Here is a 21,130-nt window from a genome sequence, read left to right as displayed (position 1 = left end):
GAACGGAGGCTGGCTGCGCGGCTCGGCGCACGCAGGGTGCTGATTTTGCGCAGCCTTGTGCTCACCGATCCCGGATTTTAACAGATACGCGCGTATCTATTAAAATCCCGCGTACTCTTGTTTGTGCCTGGTGCGCGAACAAAAGTACTCGTGTGCATAAGTTTGTAAAATCTACCCCACTATTTTTATGAGATTGAATAACCACAAATACAAAGTATTTTTGCAAAGAAGATTTTATTTTAAAACCTTATTTTTATTCACATATTTTCAGACCAATTGATGTACAATAACATTTTCAACCCAGACAATCAGAAATTCTAAAATGATAAAGCTGAGGTAAAGGCAATACATTTTCAGTTAATAACATTTCATATTTTCCCAGATAAACAGTTTCCCACATCATTTTTCCGTTTTATATGACACCACACTTTTGGATGTTACCATTTTATATGTCTATTTTAAAATATTTTTTTATGATTTATACTTGTTTATTAGTGTATTATTTGTTTGTATGTTGTAGCCCCTGATGCAGCCCCATTGTAAGAGGGCGAAACTCGGCCTGAGTCGGGCATGTCCAAAGATTTGTGTCTCTGTCCAATAAAGAATCCAGATCAGACATTTGGCTTCTAATTCTGTACTGTCACCTCCACGGCTTTGTTAGATAGCCTTCCTTGCTGTTTCATCAGTCCACCCACATCAGTTGGCTAGGAGTAGGCACCCTTCAGTCCTGGTGGACTCTAATCCACTCAGATTTTCAGGATAGCACTAATAAAAATACATGAGACCTGCATGCAACTGAAGCAGTGTGAATGCAAATCTCTCTCATGCATTTTCAGTAGGAATATGCTGAAAACCTAAGCAAATTGATGTTTATGGGGACTGTAGCTTGCCTACACCTGCTTTGGGTCAGTGACAGTGCTGCATGCTACCATTCAGAGGACCTGGATTCATTTCTTTGGCCAGGACTCTGCTCCCCTCCCTGGCTAGGTGGGAATGCCATCAAGGCAGTGCACACAGCCTCTAGAGCCAGGGGTGGGCACTTCCGGTCCTCGAGGGCCACAAACCAGTCTGGTTTTCAGGATATCCCTAATGAATATGCATGAGAGAGATTTGCATGCACTCTGCCTCAGTTGCATGCAAATCTATGTCATGCATATTCATTAGGATATCCTAAAACCTCGACAGGTTTTTGGCCCTCTAGGACTGGAATTGCCCACCCCTGCTCTAGAGGGAAGGAAGCCCTAGAACGTCATCGCTCAATAGCAGCCAGAATCAGGGTACAGGTCTGTGTCCCCTGACCAGAACCATTGCTGTAATAACTGAGCTAAATGGGTTGAGATGGCATATAAAATAGGGGAAAAAACTTCCCAGAAAGTAGCAAATTAAAATGTACTGAGCTATAGCCCAATTGAGATCATTTTCAATTGTGCTGAAAGCCCATAGGAGCAGGAAGAAACTGTTAGGCCCGAATATATGTATCCTTTCATCTATAGTTACATCTTCTCATTCAACAGGTCAAGTACAGTTTTATTGTCCATTTCATCTTATACATTTCCTAGCTCTGTTTTGTTTTAAAAAAAAATTACTTTTGCTCATTTTAGCTTTATTTAACTATTACTTTTTGCTTGTTTTCAGAAATTATAAACAACTTAAAACCCCCTTCCAGAAGATGACCTACACAAATATTAAATGCAATTATTGCCTATGGTTCCGTGTTAGGATGAGTAAGTTCTGAAACAATTAATCTTGAGACCAAATAATGCTTTTTGTGTCGTTGATACTGTATGTGGACAGTGTTGAATTTTGCCTTTTGACACCCCAGACATTACTGATGATGTTCCCTCTTTCCTCTCCCTCTACCCTCCCTTCCCCCAAATATACAGCCTGATATTCCTATTTTTCCTGGCAGATCAATGATTCCTTCCTCTTACTGCTGCTGCTGCTGCTGCTACAGCCTTCCCCTTCACTTTTGCCAAGGACCTCGATTGGCCACTGTTGGAACAGGATGCTGGGCTTGATTGACCTTTGTTCTGACCCAGTGTGGCAAATCTTTTGTTCTTAGTGCTTCATCAGAAGGCAATGAGTGTGGGAACTGAGTCAGCTTGCAGCCATGCCTTCTGCATGGAAGCTCAAAAGGGGTAGAGCCATCCTGGTGTCCATCAGTGCAGGACCCTAAACTGACTCAGTCTTTGTACTCGCTGCATTTTGATGATAGTGCCACTGGGGCCTGAGTCCTGTGATCTTGCAGGGGACAAAGGGAGGAAAGAGGTCAGACGTCCAGAATGTCAGTGGGAGAAAAAGGATCAGAGGTCCAGGGTAAGGGTGGGTAGAACTATGCAGCCCCTGAATTTTGCTGCCCTAAGCACAGGTGTAGTAGTCCTGTGCATACATTCAGGGCTGTTTATGGCTATACGTCTTGAATTACCATGCCAGAATTTGCCATATATCTGTTTCAACAGCATGAATTAAGTATGCATACTTTTACTGCTTTTAGCATATAGTGTGTAGGACAAATGAGCTCTTGACAATAATTAACACTGTTGAATATATATACAGAAAATTAAAGATATTGTGAAAGATACCATTTTGGAATTTCTTTTAATTTTTGATATTAGAACTTGAAATTTTCAGTAATACATTTTTCTGTGACCTTCATATGTGTTTATGCCAGCACTGTGGTATTTATTTCTTTTATTATGCAAAGCTTGTGCATTGTTAAAAAGATTCTAGTTTAAAATCAGAAAATGCATAAAAAATGTATATATCTTAACAGTAACCCTTATATGGTGGTTTAGTAGATGACAAATCCAGTGATTGAGAGCTGTACAGAGACAAAGTAATGCCTCTGCTGGGCTGTGAACAGCCAAGAATAAAGATTATGCAAACAGATAGAATCCAATATGATTTGATGAAGATAATGGGGTACATTTAAAAAAAAAAAAAAAAAGCGCGAGCGCGTACTTTTGTTCATGCACCAGGCGCAAAGAAAAGTACACCGGATTTCAATAGATACACGCGTAGCCACACGTATCTTTTAAAATCCGGGGTCGGCACGTGCAAGGGGGTGCACCGAGCCCTGCGTGCGCTGCCCATTCCCTCCGAGGCCGCTCCGAAATCGGAGCGGCCTCGGAGGGAACGTTCCTTCCGCCTGCCCCCACCTTCCCCTCCCTTCCCCTCCCTAACCCATCCCCCCAGCCCTATCTAACCCCCCTACCTTTATGGAAATGTTACGCCTACCCGAAGCAGGCGTAACTTGCGTGCGCCGTTGGCCCGCTGGCGCGCCATCACCTGACCCGGGGGCTGGTCCGGAGGCCTTGGGCATGCCCCCAGGAATGCCCCCCGGAACGCCCCGAACATCGCACCAGCCCCCGACATGGCCCCCAACACGCCCCTGACACGCCCTCCTAGCAAAGCCCCAGGACTTACGCGCGTCCCAGGGCTTGCGCGCGCCGCTGAGCCTATGCAAAATAGGCTCGGTGTACGCAGGTTTTTTTTTAAGGGGTCTGCGCGTAACCCTTTTAAAATCCGCCCCAATAAGTTAAGACACTCCAAGTCTTAATCCAAAATGGAGGTTTTAGTCACTCACTATGTATTCTTATCATTATTTCATGCCACAGCATTAAGGGGCCGATGCAATACCGTACACGCGGCTAGCACATGGTTTAACATGTGATTAGATGCGCGTTTTAGATGCACGTCTATAACCCCTGATGCAATATGGGGATTAGCTCATCAAAAATGTGCATCCAAATCACTGTGTAGCTAGTAGAGCTCATCACATGTAAATTCCATGTAGATGAGGCTAATAGCTAATCCCCACGATGTAAATACTTTCCCATGCGGCCAATGTGCCCATTACAACATGGCAAATTTTACAACAGCCCAGGGCTGGCATAAAGGATATGCCACACTCAAGGGCTCACTGGAAAAAAAAGAGAAATCCTGCTTTCCATGATTCCTTCTAATAGTATTGTAGCGATGCTAACTAGGATGAATCAAATACAGCAGATTTAGTTAAAAAAAAAAAAGTTATAAAAAAAAAATTCTGGACGCCCAATAGACACACACAAGATACACAGTGTAGAGCATGTATCTTGTGCGTGTCTATGCCAGTAGCTCGTAGGTTGTCCGTCCGTTTTCCCAACCCGCTTGATAGCCACGTCTCCTGTACGCCTAATCCCAAGGAGGCACTAGGGATGCATACATTTTCCCTAGCACCTCCTTTTTTACATGATCCCTAATTTAAACATTAGATCACGCGCCCAGGAGAGGTGGCTGGGCATGCATTAGGAAAATGGGTGCTCAACACTGAGCGCCCATTTTCTACTCTCAAATATTGCATCAGCCCCTAAGTGTTTCTTTATCTTTTCAGTTACTTGCCTTGCTTTCCCTTTGCACACGTATACATTATTATAGGTAAATCCCTCCTACTCTATGGCATGCTTTCCTCTCCAAAATATTTAATTCTTCTATGCTTCCTTTATCTCCAATAATCAGACCCAAAGTAATTTACAACAATTTAAAAAAAATAAACTTAAAATAACATATAAGAAAGCCATTAATAACCCCTAATTCACCACCTACTCTCACTAGGGAGTAGAAACAGACTGTAATACAAAGTAAAACAATAGCAAAGCAAGGCCAGGATTCATCATTCCGTGTGGAATGATGAAGCCAGCACTAAAGGGGGTAGGGGAGTGAAGGAGGGGGCGGGCGGGTGCTAGCCCATTGCTGATCGCACTACGGCGGTGCGATTTTACCTGCTGCGGTGCAGCCAGCTGCAGGCTATCGTGGGCATAGCGCCACCGTAAAAGGTGATGCTGTTCCCCGTGCTACTGCCGGCGATAATGTTTGAAAACATTATCGCCGGCAGCGGGGCCACCCCTGACTCCTCCCTAACTCTGCCCCGACTTCTCCCCTCCCCCTAATTTTAATGTTACCACCCGTGAAAAGGCCCTTTTCATGTGCGATAACGCACGCGATAAGTCCTTAGAAAATAACCCCCCAAGTTTGCTTACTGTAAATGCTGTTCTCCATAGAGGGTTTGCTCTACTGAGCATGTGCAGGAATTCCCAAGCTGGTGCTGTCTCATGAGTCCCTCTGTCGATTTTAGAGCTAAGCTTTAGCTAGGTGGTTGACAATCTAGGATGGTGGGCGGGTATTAAGCATGACTAATTCATCCTGTTGTCTACGGGGAACACCATTTACGGTAAGCAAACTCACTTTATCCATCAGCACACACATAGCTAAATTAAACATGACATGTGGGGAATCTCAAGCTGAGGGCTGCAGCAAAGTACTCACTGAAAAAGCAACCAGGACCCCACCATGGAGAGTAAACTACTAAGGGAATAGGCTACAGAAAACTGCTTGTCCAAATCTACTGTCACTTCTTGCTAGATTGCCCAAATAGTAATGGGACATGAAGAATGTTAACTGACAACCAACTTACAGCTTTGCAGATATCCTTGATGGGCATGGCTCATAAATGAGCCATTTATTATTGATGTTGATGTGCTGAGTTCAAATATAACAAACCAGCTGTCTGGCTACTGTTTCCATGATAGTTAAGTTTTTACATTGTACATCTATGTCTAGTGTGTAGAAAGTGCATAGATAGTAGAGTTTTAATCATTAATTGTATACTTAAGTCTTTTCATGTACTTATGGTTTCTGACTCGAATGAGAATGATTCTGGCACATCAAGAATCAGCAGTCCTTCCCTGTGAGGTACTGCACATATTGCAAATTGAATGTTTGGATACTGCACAGTTCACTTTTTATTCTTTGACAAAACTTTCCTGACTGGAGGCACCATACAGAAGTAACAATTGTTGATATGATCTGTTCATTTTTTCCAGATCATTAGCACTGCAAAAGACATAGATTTTCTTTTCCTGTTCAACCACTGGAAAATATCTGTTGCACAAGAGTTGCAGCATATAAGTGGCGCCCAGCTCATGTCCTGATCTCCAATTTTGCATCCAAAATACAAGTTGTAGGCTTTCTTAACCATAGCAGTTATAGTGTCTTTTGTAATGCAAAAGTAATTTCACCACAAGCATAATAGAAGTAATCTGCATTGTTCACACAAGTACAAAGCATCTCTAATCCTGTTCAGACATAAAACAAAATCAAACACTGACAAATGACACTGTATGATTTCTAGAGCTAATCTAGGGCAGTTTGTTCAGTAGAGTGATGAAAGCTGAGTTATGATTGCATCATCCATGGCTTAAGAACATAAGAACATGCCATACTGGATCAGACCAAGGGTCCATCAAGCCCAGCATCCTGTTTCCAACAGTGGCCAATCCAGGCCATAAGAACCTGGCAAGAACCCAAAAACTAAGTGTATTCCATGTTACCATTGCTAGTAATAGCAGTGGCTATTTTCTAAGTCAACTTAATTAATAGCAGGTAATGGACTTCTCCTCCAAGAACTTATCCAATCCTTTTTTAAACACAGCTATACTAACTGCACTAACCACATCCTCTGGCAACAAATTCCAGAGTTTAATTGTGCGTTGAGTAAAAAAGAACTTTCTCCGATTAGTCTTAAATGTGCTACTTGCTAACTTCAAGGAGTGCCCCCAAGTCTTTCTATTATCTGAAAGAGTAAATAACCGATTCACAGCTACCCGTTCTAGACCTCTCATGATTTTAAACACATCTATCATATCCCTCCCTCAGCTGTCTTTTCTCCAGGCTGAAAAGTAAGTCCTAACCTCTTTAGTCTTTCCTCATAGGGGAGCTGTTCCACTCCGCTTATCATTTTGGTAACCCTTCTCTGTACCTTCTCCATCGCAATTATATCTTTTTTGAGATGCGGCGACCAGAATTGTACATAGTATTCAAGGTGTGGTCTCACCATGGAGCGATACAGAGGCATTATGACATTTTCCGTTTTATTCACCATTCCCTTTCTAATAATTCCCAACATTCTGTTTGCTTTTTTGACTGCCGCAGCACACTGAACCGACGATTTCAATGTGTTATCCACTATGACGCCTATATCTCTTTCTTGGGCTGTAGCACCTAATATGGAACATAACATTGTGTAACTATAGCATGGGTTATTTTTCCCTATATGCATCACCTTGCACTTATCCACATTAAATTTCATCTGCCATTTTGATGCCCAATTTTCCAGTCTCACAAGGTCCTCCTGCAATTTATCACAATCTGCTTGTGATTTAACTACTCTGAGCAATTTTGTATCATCTGCAAATTTGATTATCTCACTCGTATTTCTTTCCAGATCATTTATAAATATATTGAAAAGTAAGGGTCCCAAAACAGATCCCTGAGGCACTCCACTGCCCACTCCCTTCCACTGAGAAAATTGTCCATTTAATCCTACTCTCTGTTTCCTGTTTTTTTAGCCAGTTTGCAATCCACGAAAGGACATCGCCACCTATCCCATGACTTTTTACTTTTCCTAGAAGCCTCTCATGAGGAACTTTGTCAAACGCCTTCTGAAAATCCAAGTATACTACATCTACCGGTTCACCTTTATCCACATGTTTATTAACTCCTTCAAAAAAGTGAAGCAGATTTGTGAGGCAAGACTGCCTTGGGTAAAGCCATGCTGACTTTGTTCCATTAAACCATGTCTTGCTATATGTGATTTTGATGTTTAGAATACTTTCCACTCTTTTTCCTGGCACTAAAGTCAGGCTAACCGGTCTGTAGTTTCCAGGATCGCCCCTGGAGCCTTTTTTAAATATTGAGGTTACATTTGCTATCCTCCAGTCTTCAGGTACAATGGATGATTTTAATGATAGTTTACAAATTTTTACTAATAGGTCTGAAATTTCATTTTTTAGTTCCTTCAGAACTCTGGGGTGTATACCATCCGATCCAGGTGATTTACTACTGGAAGAGGAACAGTAGGAATAACTTAATGCAAATCATATCATGTATGATGCAATAGGTGCTTCAGATTGCTCTGGGAAGCAGCTTTTGAAAACAAGAGAGGCAGTTAAGATTATTTTTGGCAAGATCTCCATTGATTGTTGGAATAACGATATAGAAGTGGTAGGCTGAATGAATGAAGGTTTTGATATTGTATATTTTAATTTGTTTTATGGAAGTTTGATGACATATTTTATTGTATTTTGTATCATATGATTGTGTAGGTAATGTTGTGCACCACTGCAAACTTTGGAGTGGGTGGCTAATGCATTTTTTAAATAAATAAATAAATAAATAAATAAATAAATAAATCATTGTTGTGCCCAAAAAGCAAGAGCTGTCCAAACCCAGTCATAGATTTATTCATAAATTTAAAGATGTATCTTAGTCATTTCTGGTTGAATTTGAGATTCTGTGTCTTCTTACCTCACTTATCCTCTGCAATTCCTAAGTCAAATTTCATATATACTGACCCAGAACGTATCTTGAAAACCAAAGCTAATCAACAATTTTAAGCATCATTTTCATTCTCAGTGATCCAGATTTAGAAAAGTTTGACTACATTCATTTCGGAAGCATTTTGACTATAGACCAGTATATCAAGAGAACCAATCTTTGAGCACTTTCTACACTATCCTGTCTATTAGTGGAAGCAGTGGAAAAGCATACATGATATATATATTCCAGATTAGCAGAAAAGTGTCCAGAGCAGACCTAAATTTGCTTGGATGAATGGATTAAAATCTGTCCACTTATCTGTTTTCTTCCAATGTGACTAGGCCGATCAACAGCCTGTCTGCTTCTGACTCATGTAGGGACTGCTCATAAAAATGAAACATCCTGCTGAGGTGATTCAATAATGTGTTGGAAACCTCCAGAAGGCAGGTTGCCTGTAGTATGGCTTAGTGGTCACAAGCCAACTCCCAAATCTTTATGGCCTTTTGAAAAAGAGATCTGTTTGAAAGCATTGAAATGGAAAACATTTCTGAGAATGCAACCTTGGAGGTTCTAGATTTGTTTCCTATACAGGAACTTACATTTAGCTTCCAGAACTTCCACATGCACTTTCCTTTGCCATTGCTACCCACATATTTATTTATTTATTTTGTTTTTTTTATATACCGACATTCATCTCAATTGAGATATCACACCGGTTTACATTCAGGTACTGTAGGTATTTCTCTATCCCCAGAGGGCTTACAATCTAAGTTTTTGTACCTGAGGCAATGTAGGGTAAAGTGACTTGCCCAAGGTCACAAGGAGCGACAGCGGGACTTGAACCTTGGTCGCCTGGTTCATAGTCCACTGCTCTAACCACTAGGCTATTCCTCCTCCCCACATATGCCATGACAGTCTCTTCATCCCCAGAACACTTTAAAACCTTACCTAGGTGGTGAGTGAGGTCCACTGCTTTGCACCAGGCAGGCATGTTACCAAGTGATCCTTATACCCACCAGCCACCCAGCTATCTACATTTCTAATGATCAGCTATAACGGCTGTCCTAACCCTTCCCTCCTGGGCACATGGCCATGGAAAAATATTCTCTGCACGAGAGGATAAGGCATCACCTGGAGGGCAGGTCCTAGCTACAGGATCACTTCCTGCCACATCAAGGAAGTGATCTCCTGTTAGGTGGCCTTGCTTCTCCAAAGCACAAGGGCTGCTTGACTGGAGTTGAGACTGCTTTATTATGTCCCTGAAGGTCTCCTCTATATGCCTCTCTGTCTGCCTCAACTCCACCAGGTCTGCCACTCTGGCCTCTAGAGATCAGACTTGTTCTCTAAGAGCCAGGAGCTCTTTGCAAAAGGTGCACACACACAATATCTCACCAACAGGCAGATAATCATACATTTGGCACTTGGTGCAAAAGACTATTTAGCCCCAAACTTATTGCTGGACTACTGTCTGCATCTTTATTTTATTAATTCGCTAACATTTTTAAAGCTGATTAAGGAGTAGGTATGTCTCTTATTTTAAGGGGTTGTACATTATTTGGTAACTTTTAAAATTCAAAGTTTTTATATTGATTCCTAGGTGACTCTTATTAGTTTGTGAATGATCAGCAACAAGGCGAAAATTAGTCAATCACTAATAGGGTTAATTGAATGTTTTGCAAAATCGCTAATTGACTTGTATTTTCAAGGTTTTTTCCTAATTGGAGTGGGAGGGATCTTTTTAACAGAAAAAGGGGATGGGTGGGAATCAAACTTGTGATTAGTTACCCAAGAACCAGTACTCTCACTTTTTCAGATGAAGTAAGTGACCTTTGCAAACTCACAATTTTAATACTTAAATCAAATACTAACTTCTACATGCTCACAAAGTAACCCCAAATCCTATTTCTAAACATGCACAATTTCTAAACATACACAGTTCCCTTGAGAGATTCAAGAAGCCACTGGATGCAGCTTCCAAGAAGGATTTAGAGGAAGAGAAATTTCTTCTGGAAGGGGAGGATTGTTCATCTAGTATCCATTTTTCCATAGGGAGAAGCTGGCCATTTTGATTTTTCAGTCTCTTAATATGTTAAATATTGCTAATAAGAAGGAAGAGATTCCCAAATCAGTGGAAGATTCCATCATGGTCTGTACGAGGAAGCCTTCTAGATCTTTTCCACTGCAGTAAGGTGCTTAAGATCTGATTGATACGAAATGGGTGAATCCTGAGGCGAGGTTCACAAGTGATTGAGCTCTGATCAAATGTTATCCTCTCATGCTTCAGGAAAAGGATAAGCTGCAATTTCCCAAAGTGGATGCATTTGGTAAGTTCAGTGATCAAGCAGGCTACATTTCCAGTAGAAGGAAGGATGTCTCTGAAAGACAAGCAGGATAGGTGGATAGGTCAGTTTTGAAGCAGGCCTATGAGGCTGTCAGTCTGGCTCTCCAGTTAGCAGCCTGTAGCTGTAAAGTAGCCATATCTGGCTTGAATGGCACAGTGCATGCAGGAAGACATAGTGGATGACACTCTTCAGTTAGAGCTGGGCGCTGCCTATTTGGATGTGTCTATTGATTTGGTCAAGATTACTGCCAGGGGCATGGCAATATATTGATTTCTTTGGCTGGAAAATTGGTTGATAGATTCGATTTCTAAGTACAATTTGACTACGTTGTCTTTTAAGGGACAACTGCTGTTTGGAGAAGATCTGACAAAAATGGCCAAGGTTTGAAGAGACTCCAAAGCACCAAGATTGCTGTAGGATAGGCTAGAAGTTCTTCTCACTCTGCATGGCCATAATAGGCTTTGGGATTAGGTAGAGGCTTTCTTCTGATTCTCAAAACCCCTATTTGGTAGGTATCAGTCCTTTCACTTCAAGAGAGGTAAGGATGGATCTTCTGGGGCCAATTCCTCTAGAGTCTCCCAATGAGATATTGGGGGCCTTTGTTCTGGTATCAGAAATAGGCAGCTGCTTGTCAAGGTTTTATCTGAGTTGGACCCAAATTACTTCAGGTCAGTGGATTTTGGAAGTCATTTGGGACTGTAATGCTTTAGAATGTTTTTGTTCAGTCTAAAACAGTCTTGCTCTTCCCCTATCAGTCAGTGGCAAAGCAGGAGGCGGTAGTGGCACTCAAGTGCCTTCTTGATCTGAAGGCAGTGGTACTCTTCAGAAGGGTCTGGGTCATTATTCAATTTACTTTGTGGTTCCTAAGAAAGGGGTTACTTACATATCATTCTGAATTTGAAGTAGGTCAACAGTGTCCTTCGCATGACTCATTTCCTGGTTTAAACTTTGAAGTCAGTCATTCTGGCCATATGGCAAGGGGAATTTCTGTCCTTACTGGATATTACGGAAGCTTATATTCATCTCCCGATTTGGGTGGAGCAACAGTGGTTCCTTCGCTTTGCTGTACTAGGGAAACATTTTCAGTATCTTATCCTCCTGCTAGACCAGTCAATGCTTTAAGGATTTCCCTTCTCCACAACCGATGGAGACCAAGTACACACTTCTCTTTCTTTTCTCATCACATGTCATCCACTATAATGGAGGTACAAATCTAGGCAGTTGCCAGAAGTCTCTCTCTCCAACTGATCTTGGACTAAGTGGGATTAAACCTGGCGAGTCCTAGGCCTGGTTGATGTATCTGGCTCCTGGGGTAACTGCCTGAGCATTATATCTCCCGGTGGCAGCCATGCTCCCAGAGGGGGCGGGGAAAAAGGAAGAGTTCTTAAGTAGAGCTTGAGTCTGTTTCTAGCCAACTCTTTAGTGAGCTCCCTTGGGTTTGCTTCCAGTTTCCCGAGGGGCCTGATTCTGCAGCCATAGCAAGGGATTCCCATCTCCCTTAGAGGATCTAGGAACTGCAGGATTGACCTGACAATCTGGGTCTTTCCCCTTCCTCTCTCCCTTCCTGTCCTGCCTGCCCTCCCAAATTAATGATCCCAGTAAAAGAAGATGAGTATTGCAGGAGAAGCTGACTGACCAGGTGTTTGGTAAGATCATTTCCCCCTTTAGAGAAGTGGTGGCAGATTGGTGAGTACTTCCAGCATCTGGGGAGAACCAGCCTTAGCGGCAGGCAACAGTTGATCAGCTTGTGTCCTCATGTGGTAGCAGGACCTGCAGTAGTACAACCAAGGCTTGGATCTCTCCTATGCACAGGCGTATTGCAGGAATAGATATCAACTGAGTGCCCCGCACCCATATAGGTAAGGTGCGGCAGTCAGCCAGGGAGAGGCATTTCCCCTAGCGGCTCCTCGAAAAAAATAGAGAAGAGCGAGAGAGCACCGTATTTCTGCAGAGAGCAGGGATTAGGCTACTGCCCAAGGTAGAAGCAAGTTCCCTTTTTTTTCACAAATGTGGGACCAAAATAATTCCCATGGTGGTAGACTCCCTTTGTCTCTTGTGTGACAGGGAGTAACACAGTCAAGAGAATTAGGTCTCCCCACATCCTCTGGAGCAGGGGGAGGCCCTCCTATTGCAGGAGGCCAGCACCCTATGATAGAGTGACTACCATAGGAGGCTTGTAGCATCAGGCCCGCCCTTGGTAACCTTCATGGAAGGTGAGGGAAAGCTAAGGTATAGGGAGAATTCATATCCCCACACTCACTTGGTGAAGCATCTCTAGGGTCGTGTCCCCCCCCCCCCCCCCCCCACTTGGGGCCTTTTCAGTGGATTTCAATATCTTATGCATCAAGTACAGAGAAGGGCAACCAAAATGAGAAAGGGCATGGAACAACTAAAGGCTAAAGAGGTTAGAGCTGTTCAGCTTGGAGAAGAGATGGTGGAGCGGGGATATGATATGATAGACGTCTACAAAATCATGAAAGGACTTGAACAGGTAAATGTGAATCAGTTATTTATTCTTTCAGATAATACAAGAATTAGGGGGCACTCCATTAAGTTAGCAAGTAGCACATTTAAAACAAATCAGAGAAAATTATTTTTCACTCAACGCACAATTAAGCTTTGGAAATCATTGCCAGAGTATGTGGTTAAGAAAGTTAGTGTGGCTGGGTTTAAAAAAGGTTTGGATAATTTTGTGGAGGAGAAGTCAGCAAACTGCTATTAATCAATAGAGAATAATCACTAATGGTTGCCAGCATTAGTAGCTTGGGATCTATTTAATGTTCGGGTACTTGCCAGGTACTTGTGATTTGGATTGGCCACTGTTGGAGACAGGATACTGGGATTGAAGGACCCTTACTCTGACCCAATATAGTATAGCTTTATATTCTTAAGTAAGAGTGTCTCGATGACAACTGTTGCTCAGAGCTGGTCTTGAGAGAATTGATCACTACATGTGGCCGCATGATCTTGGCAATCTTTTCCCTGAGTTTGTCTCCTAAGAAGTGAGATAATAATTAATTTCCAATCACATACAGAAAAGTTATTTTCAATATATCTTTTTCCAGTCCCACCAGCTTATATCTTCATATCACAATCATAGCACTTATGTGGGGTTTGTAAAATATTTTTATGCACATAAAATCTTATCGTACATCGCAGACCCAAACTTTTCTCATTAAGGGGTAGATTTTAAAAGGTGCTCGCAGGCATACATGTGCACATGGTTTTCAGTGCACACACATGGACGTGCAGATTTTATAACATGTGCATGCCAGTGCCTCCGTTCCGCCCTGCCCAGACCACGCTCGCCCGGCCTGCCCCTTTTCAGGGTCTGGCAATTGTGCACGTATCGTCACTTACACGCATGGCTGGGCCGTTTTGAAAATGTGCGCAGTGCGCACAGTGCCTGATCACACGTGTAAGTGACGATATTTGCTTGCGTAGCCGTAATAAAATTCATCCGTAAGATTTCATTAGGAAAAATGTTACTTAGCTTCTTAGGTCTTAGAATTCAATGATAGAAACCAGCAAGAACCAGCATTACTTGGGAGCAGCAGAATTTTACATATAGACATTTTTTTCATTAAGAACATAAGAATATAAGAAATTGCCATGCTGAGTCAGACCAAGGGTCCATCAAGCCCAGCATCCTGTTTCCAACAGAGGCCAAAAACCAGGCCACAAGAACCTGGCAATTACCCAAACACTAAGAAGAACCCATGCTACTGATGCAATTAATAGCAGTGACTATTCCCTAAGTATAATTGATTAATAGCCATTAATGGACTTCTCCTCCAAGAACTTATCCAAACCTTTTTTGAACCCAGCTACACTAACTGCACTAACCACATCCTCTTGCAACAAATTCCAGAGCTTTATTGTGCGTTGAGTGAAAAGGAATTTTCTCTGATTAGTCTTAAATGTGCTACTTGCTAACTTCATGGAATGCCCCCTAGTCCTTCTAATATCCGAAAGTGCAAATAACCGATTCACATTTACCAGTTCTAGATCTCTCATGATTTTAAAGACCTCTATCATATCCCCCCTCAGCAGTCTCTTCTCCAAGCTGAACAGCCCTAACCTCTTTATCCTTTCCTCATAGGGGAGCTGTTCCATCCCCTTTATAATTTTGGTTGCCCTTCTCTGTACCCTCTCCATCGCAACTATATCTTTTTTGAGATGCGGCGACCAGAATTGTACACAGGTCTACCCATATATATATAGGTCTACCCATATATATCCATCTTAATTAGACTAAGGGGCAAATCTTAAAACTTATGCGAGGGCGCAGATTTGTACGCACAACCCGGTGCTAACAAATCTTCGCTCGATTTTATAACATGCGCGCGCTGCCACGCGCATGTTAAAAAATCCAGGGTCGGCGCGCGCAGGGGGGTGCACAATTGTGCAACCTGCACGCACCGAGCTGAGCAGCCTGCCTCCGTTTCCTCCGAGGCCGCTCCGATTTCGGAGCGGCCTTGGAGGGAACTTTTTTTTTGGTTCCCCTCACCTTTCCCTCCCTTCCCCTCTCTAACCCACCCCTCAGCCCTAACTAAATCCCCCCCTACCTTATTTTGTGGAGTTACGCCTGCCTCTGGCAGGCGTAACTTGCACGCGCCACAGGCTCCCTGCCCCGGCACAGGCCTCTGTGCCGGAGCCCTCGGCCCCGCCTCCGGACTGCCGTCACACCTCCGGCTCCGCCTACTGACCACCCACGGACCGCCGCCACATCCCCGGACACGCCCCGCCCCTTTATTCGAAGCCCTGGGACATACGCGCATCCAGGGGCACGCGCAGGGGGAGCTTGGGGCGGGTTTTTGGGGGTTACACGCGTATCTTACATGCGTACCCCTTTGAAAATCTGCCCCTAAGTGCATAGGAAAAAACCATCCTTTTTATATGGGCTGCTGTTAATTGAAAAGAGGATGTGTTTTAGCTGGCCAAACTATCCATCCCCTTCCTCCAATTGATCCTTCCAGACCAATACTAGCATACAATAGATGCTGTGGTGATTATAGTGCTCTGACTTTGAGTAATGAGAAATGGTTCTGAAATGGAACTTATTTCTAAGATTCTTGCAATGAATTTGGATAGAGTAAATGTACTGCTGCAATCTGTCTCCATTCACCCACAAGATGCCATACCATTTGTGCTGAGAATGCTGTCATCAGCATCCTTAGGAGCATGCTACACTTATGGACCCCATAGTGGGAAAACCTCTTTGGTGCTCTCTGATGATATCAGGTTAGCCTGGGGATTTCAACACCAGTGCTGCTACACTCAGACGCCTCAGCAACATGTCCTCCTGTGTCTGTGCTTATCTCTTAGGTTCCTGCCAGTTACTTGGGACCTAGATTGGCCACTGTTGGAAGCAGGATACTGGGCTTGATGCACTTTTGGTCGAACCCAGTATGACAAGTCTTATGTTCTTATGTCCTGTTTGCTGCCTTGCCTTGCTCCAGTTCCTGCCTTGCCCTGTTCCAGCTCTCTAACTTGTTCCAGTCCTGCTGTGCCTCTCTCTCCTTCCTTGCCTCTCCGACCTGCCTTATCTATCACTCCAGCCTTGCTTCCCAATTCCTTGTCTCCTGCTTCTTCCCTGTCTCTTCTTGACTGATTTCTTGTCGCAGACTTGGACCACCTGCCTAGACACAGACCTTGCTTGACCACCACCACCTGCCTTGACTCTCAGCCTCGATACTGACCTTGCTGGACTGCCATCTGCCTTGACCTGTGCCTGGATACCGACCTTCTTACACCACTGCCTGCCCTGACCCTTGGCCCTTTCTTCTCTGCTGTAGACACAGTCCTAAGTCTTGCCAGCCTCATAACCCAAAGGCTTAACTCACGGGGGAAGATGCTGGTATAAGTGAAGCCTACTATAGTATCCCAGCCAGTAGCATGTCTGCAGGTGCTGGGCCCAGTCCATGTATCACGAGCTGAGTAGTACCAAAATTCACCATAGCGCATTCCAAGTGCATGGCAAGTAATAGGAAAAAGGGTGAAACTGATCAGGGTCCTTGATTTTCTATGGTAGCAAAAGGAAAAAAAAATAACTTTTTTCCTCCAATAGAGAAATATGGGCAAAAGAGAAACTGGCCAGATTTACTCCTTCTCTGAACTAAATGAAATATATTTGGTGTATAGACCTTGTAGAGGCAAAAGCTGCACATCTAGATAGAGTAATAACCCTTTGTGAGCAGGGCTGTAGGCTTAGGCCCATATTTATAATTTAGGTACCCATCGGCAGTGAACCTAGCAGCAGTGAACCCATCGGCAGTGAACCTAGCAGCAAATTATACTATTTGGCCCAGGTATTTAGTGCCTTAAAATTTGATTCCCTAGGCAATTGCCTATGTTGCCTATTCCTAAATTTGGGTCTGTAGAGGCACTCTCTGCCTCTTGTATACTCCATATATCTTTTTTTCAAGGCCTTCCAAATAAGTTAGTGTTTAAAAGCATTCCAAATATCCGCTTTTTCAAAAGCAGATTGTCACAAAAAAGCAATATCAACCTCTTTTGCCTAGTGAAGGCCCAAACCTCCAAAGATAAATCAAGATCTTAGACTGTACACTCTTTTTTGAAGTGACCTTTATCACCCACTGTACCGATAAGATTTACACTAATCATTCATTATAGCATTATACAGGTGGACATGTGTTAAAGTTGCACAGAACATCACTGGATATATTATCAATACTATATAAAAGTGTAAAGAGTACCCACATGTCCCTTACCAGGTAAACATGTATCTCCATCAGAGGGCACATATGACTAAAATTAGAGGAGGAATGTAATGTGTTATAGACATGCCCTAGTGGGCAGTGCCTGGAGTTTTGAAGGAGTATCAGAAATCTCTACATAAGAACAAAAGATATGCAATACTGGGTCAGACCAAGGGTCCATCAAGCACAGCATCCTGTGTCCAACAGTGGCCAATCCAAGTCGCAAGTACCTGGCAAGTACCCAAATATTAAATGGATCCCAAGCTACTATTGCTTATTGATTAACACCAGTTTATGAACTTCTCCTCTAGGAACTTATCCAAACCTTTTTTTAAACCTAGCTACACAAACTGCCGTAACCACATCCTCTGGCAATGAATTCCAGAGCCTAACTATGAGTTAAGTGAAAAATAATTTTCTCTGATTTCTTTTGTAACGTTATTCTTTATAACAGTTTCCACGATTTTCCCTGGCACTGAAGACAGGCTCACCAGTCTATAGTTTCCTGGATAACCCCTGGAGCCCTTTTTTAAATATTGGGGTTACATTGGTCACCTTCCAGTCATCAGGTCCAACAATTTGATTTTTTTTTTTTGTAACATGTTTATTCATTTTCTTACTCATATAATATTACAGACAACAAGGTACAGGGTACAAGGTACAACCTCACTTGCCCGGAGCTATACAGGTCTTCAACTTTCATAACAGCATTAACATAATGAACCTCTCATCCTTCAAACTTTAACATTTGTAAGATTTGTAACATTTAATGGTGCTGCCCATGTAGCCCATCTCCCAGGACCTGACATTAACTAACAGTTCCACCCCCTCATTGTCTGCAATTTCAACAACTTTACCCCTCACAAGGTACCACCCCTGTCCCCAATCCCCATATCATCCCACACCCCCCATCCCTCCCGTGCCATTTCTATCTAGTATCTAATAAACCATTTAGCCAGTAGACGGTCTCAGGTAGTTGGTCAAAGGCTGCCATATTTTTTCCATTTCTAACCAACGTTTAGATGAGGTTGTGTGCGCGCGCTACAATATTCCATAAGTTACAAATTAATTGTAATAGCTCTGAAATTTCATTTTTGAGTTCCTTCAAAACCCTGGGGGGTATACCATCAGGTCCAGGTGATTTACTACTCTTCAGCTTGTCAATCTGGCCTACTACATCTTCCAGGTTCACTGTGATTTGGTTCAGTTCATCTGAATCGTTACCCTTCAAAAGTTTCTCCAGAACGGGTATCTCTCCAGCAACCTCCTCAGTAAACACTAAAGCAAAGAATTTGTTTAGTCTTTCCATGATGGCCTTATCTTCTCTAAGTGCCCCTGTAACCCTTTGATTAACTAATGATCCAACTGACACCCTCGCAGGCTTTCTGCTTCGGATATATTTTTTAAAGTTTTTATTATGAGTTTTTGCCTTTATGGTCAACTTCTTTTCAAATTCTCTCTTAGCCTGTCTTATCAATGTCTTACATTTAACTTGCCAATGTTTGTGCTTTATCCTATTTTCTTCTGATGGATCCTTCTTCCAATTTTTGAATGAAGATTTTTTATCTAAAATATACTCTTTCACCTCACTTTTAACCATGTTGGCAATCATTTGACCTTTCTTCCACCTTTCTTAAAGCATAGAATACATCTGGACAGCATTTCTAAAATGGTATTTTATAACAATGTGAACACCTGTTGCACACTCTTAATCTTTGTAGCTTCAACTTTCAGGGTTTTTTTAAAACTATTTTTCTCATTTTATCAACGTTTCCCTTTTGAAAGTTTAGTTCTAGAACCATGGATTTACTTACTGTCTCTCCTCCAGTCATTAATTCAAATTTAATCATATTATGATCACTATTGCCAAGTGGCCCCACCGCCATTACCTCTCTTACCAAATCCGGTGCTCCACTGAACATTAGACCTAAAATTGCTCCCTCTCTCATCAGTTTCCTAATCAATTGCTCCATAAAACTGTCACTTATTCCATCCAGGATGGTTATCTCTCTAGCATGTCCTGATGTTACACTTACCCAGTCAATATTGGGGTAATTGAAATCTCCTATTATTACTGCAATACCAATTTGGTTAGCTTCCCTAATTTCTGTTAGCATTTCACTGTCCGTCTCATCATTTTGGCCAGGTGAACAGTAGTATACTACTACTCTTAAGTGTATCCAAGGCTCAAGGAGGGAGCCACTGGGTTCTCAAGGAGAGACTTCCTGGAACAGCTCCTGAAAGTCTTGAAAAAGTAATCTGAAGAGGATCCCTTGAGAAGGGGCATACAGTAGACTCTTTACACTGCAGGGCATTGTATTTTTTTCAGTGGTTGGTGAAGTTTGTGAGAAAACATATGGGATCAGGGAGTGTACACTATGGGCCGGATATTAAAAGCCCTGACAGTGCATATTGATGACATCACAGTCTCTTAGTATCTAACAGCTGGCTCAGCAGCTCATCAGTGCCTCAGCAACAGGTATCCAATGCTCAGCCATCGGTTCTCATTGCCTTGTGCCCCTGCCTTGCCTTGTTCCTGTCCATCACAGCCTTGCTGTGTCCTTTCTTGCCTTGCCCTGCCATGGCCCAGCTTGCCCTGTATTTCCTTTAGTGTTAGACCAGCCTTGCTTTCCCTGTATCCTGCTCCAGTTTTTCTTCAGATTGATCTCTGTTGTTGAGCCATACTACCTTGGAACCTTGCCTGCTTGCCACCTGCCCTGAACACTGCCTGGACTCCATCTTTGCTTCTTGTCACCTGCCCTCACCACTACCTGAACTATATATATCTCTGCTGCTTGCCACCTGCCATGACTATTGCCTGAACCCAGTCTCTTCTGTCCATCACCTGCCTTGACCTTTATTGATCCATCCAAGTCCTGCCGGCCCCCCAAACTGCGGGGGAAGTGGCTGATATAGGTGAAGACTCTAAACTACCAAGACATTGCCTGGGGAGTATCTGCTACCGCCTGCTGCGGTCTGACACATGGTTCCACGTATCAGGCAGCACCTACTCAGCTCACTGGATATGCCATTGCCTCAGTTCCTGCAGGGACTGGCCTACAGGGTGCAGCTCAACAGGATCAGCTCATCCACATTGCTGGACTACTTCAAGACCTGGCTACTTGTCTAGAATCCATGTAAGCCGGTGGCCCACCATTCTGCTTCCAAAGGGGGCATTGTCTCCATTCCTGGTGCCTTCTGTCTCTGTTCTTCATCGGGCACCCCCGCCACGCTACGACAGAGATCTCAAAACCTGCTGAGGCTTCATAAACCAGTGCCCCATGCACTTCATGTTACAGGCCTCCAGTTTCTCCTGTGACTACACTATCGTGACCTCCTTTCCGACCAGGCATTGGTGAGGGTCTCTCCCTTATGGGAGCAAAATGATCCCATCCTGAATAGTCTCTCAGACTTCTTGGCATACTTCCACAGAATCTTTGACAAGTGCAGTTACTCTGATCTGCCTCCATCAAGGCTCCAAGATGGTGGGAGCAGTAGCAGGGGCGGATTAGCCTATCAGGACTTCGGGCATGCCGTGATGGGTTGGTCACATTTGTCACATGATGAAAGGCGGCAGTATAACTTCTGCATTAGTTGCTTGCTGTGCTGTGTCCCCACACTCTGGGCCTATAGACACCACCAGCAGAGCCTGCTTGCATGCATGAAGAATGATTGGGAGACTGTTTGTATGTGTGTAAGGGAGGAAGGAGA

At 43.2% G+C, this 21,130-nt stretch overlaps 1 protein-coding gene across 1 annotated transcript in view; it reads left to right on the top strand.

Annotated features, from left to right (window-relative positions):
- The window catches only part of DPP4 (dipeptidyl peptidase 4), a 275,080-nt gene that overhangs the window by 17,335 nt on the left and 236,615 nt on the right, over nucleotides 1–21,130 (top strand). Inside the window, exon 2 of the mRNA XM_029605604.1 lies at nucleotides 1,636–1,724. Within this exon, the coding sequence (XP_029461464.1) occupies nucleotides 1,670–1,724 (55 nt within the window). The 5' untranslated portion in view covers nucleotides 1,636–1,669. The remainder of the gene's footprint in view (nucleotides 1–1,635; nucleotides 1,725–21,130) is intronic.

This window comes from Rhinatrema bivittatum, chromosome 6, assembly GCF_901001135.1.
Source record: "Rhinatrema bivittatum chromosome 6, aRhiBiv1.1, whole genome shotgun sequence".
Classification (NCBI taxonomy): domain Eukaryota; kingdom Metazoa; phylum Chordata; class Amphibia; order Gymnophiona; family Rhinatrematidae; genus Rhinatrema; species Rhinatrema bivittatum.
This window is presented reverse-complemented; position numbering and strand designations above follow the sequence as displayed.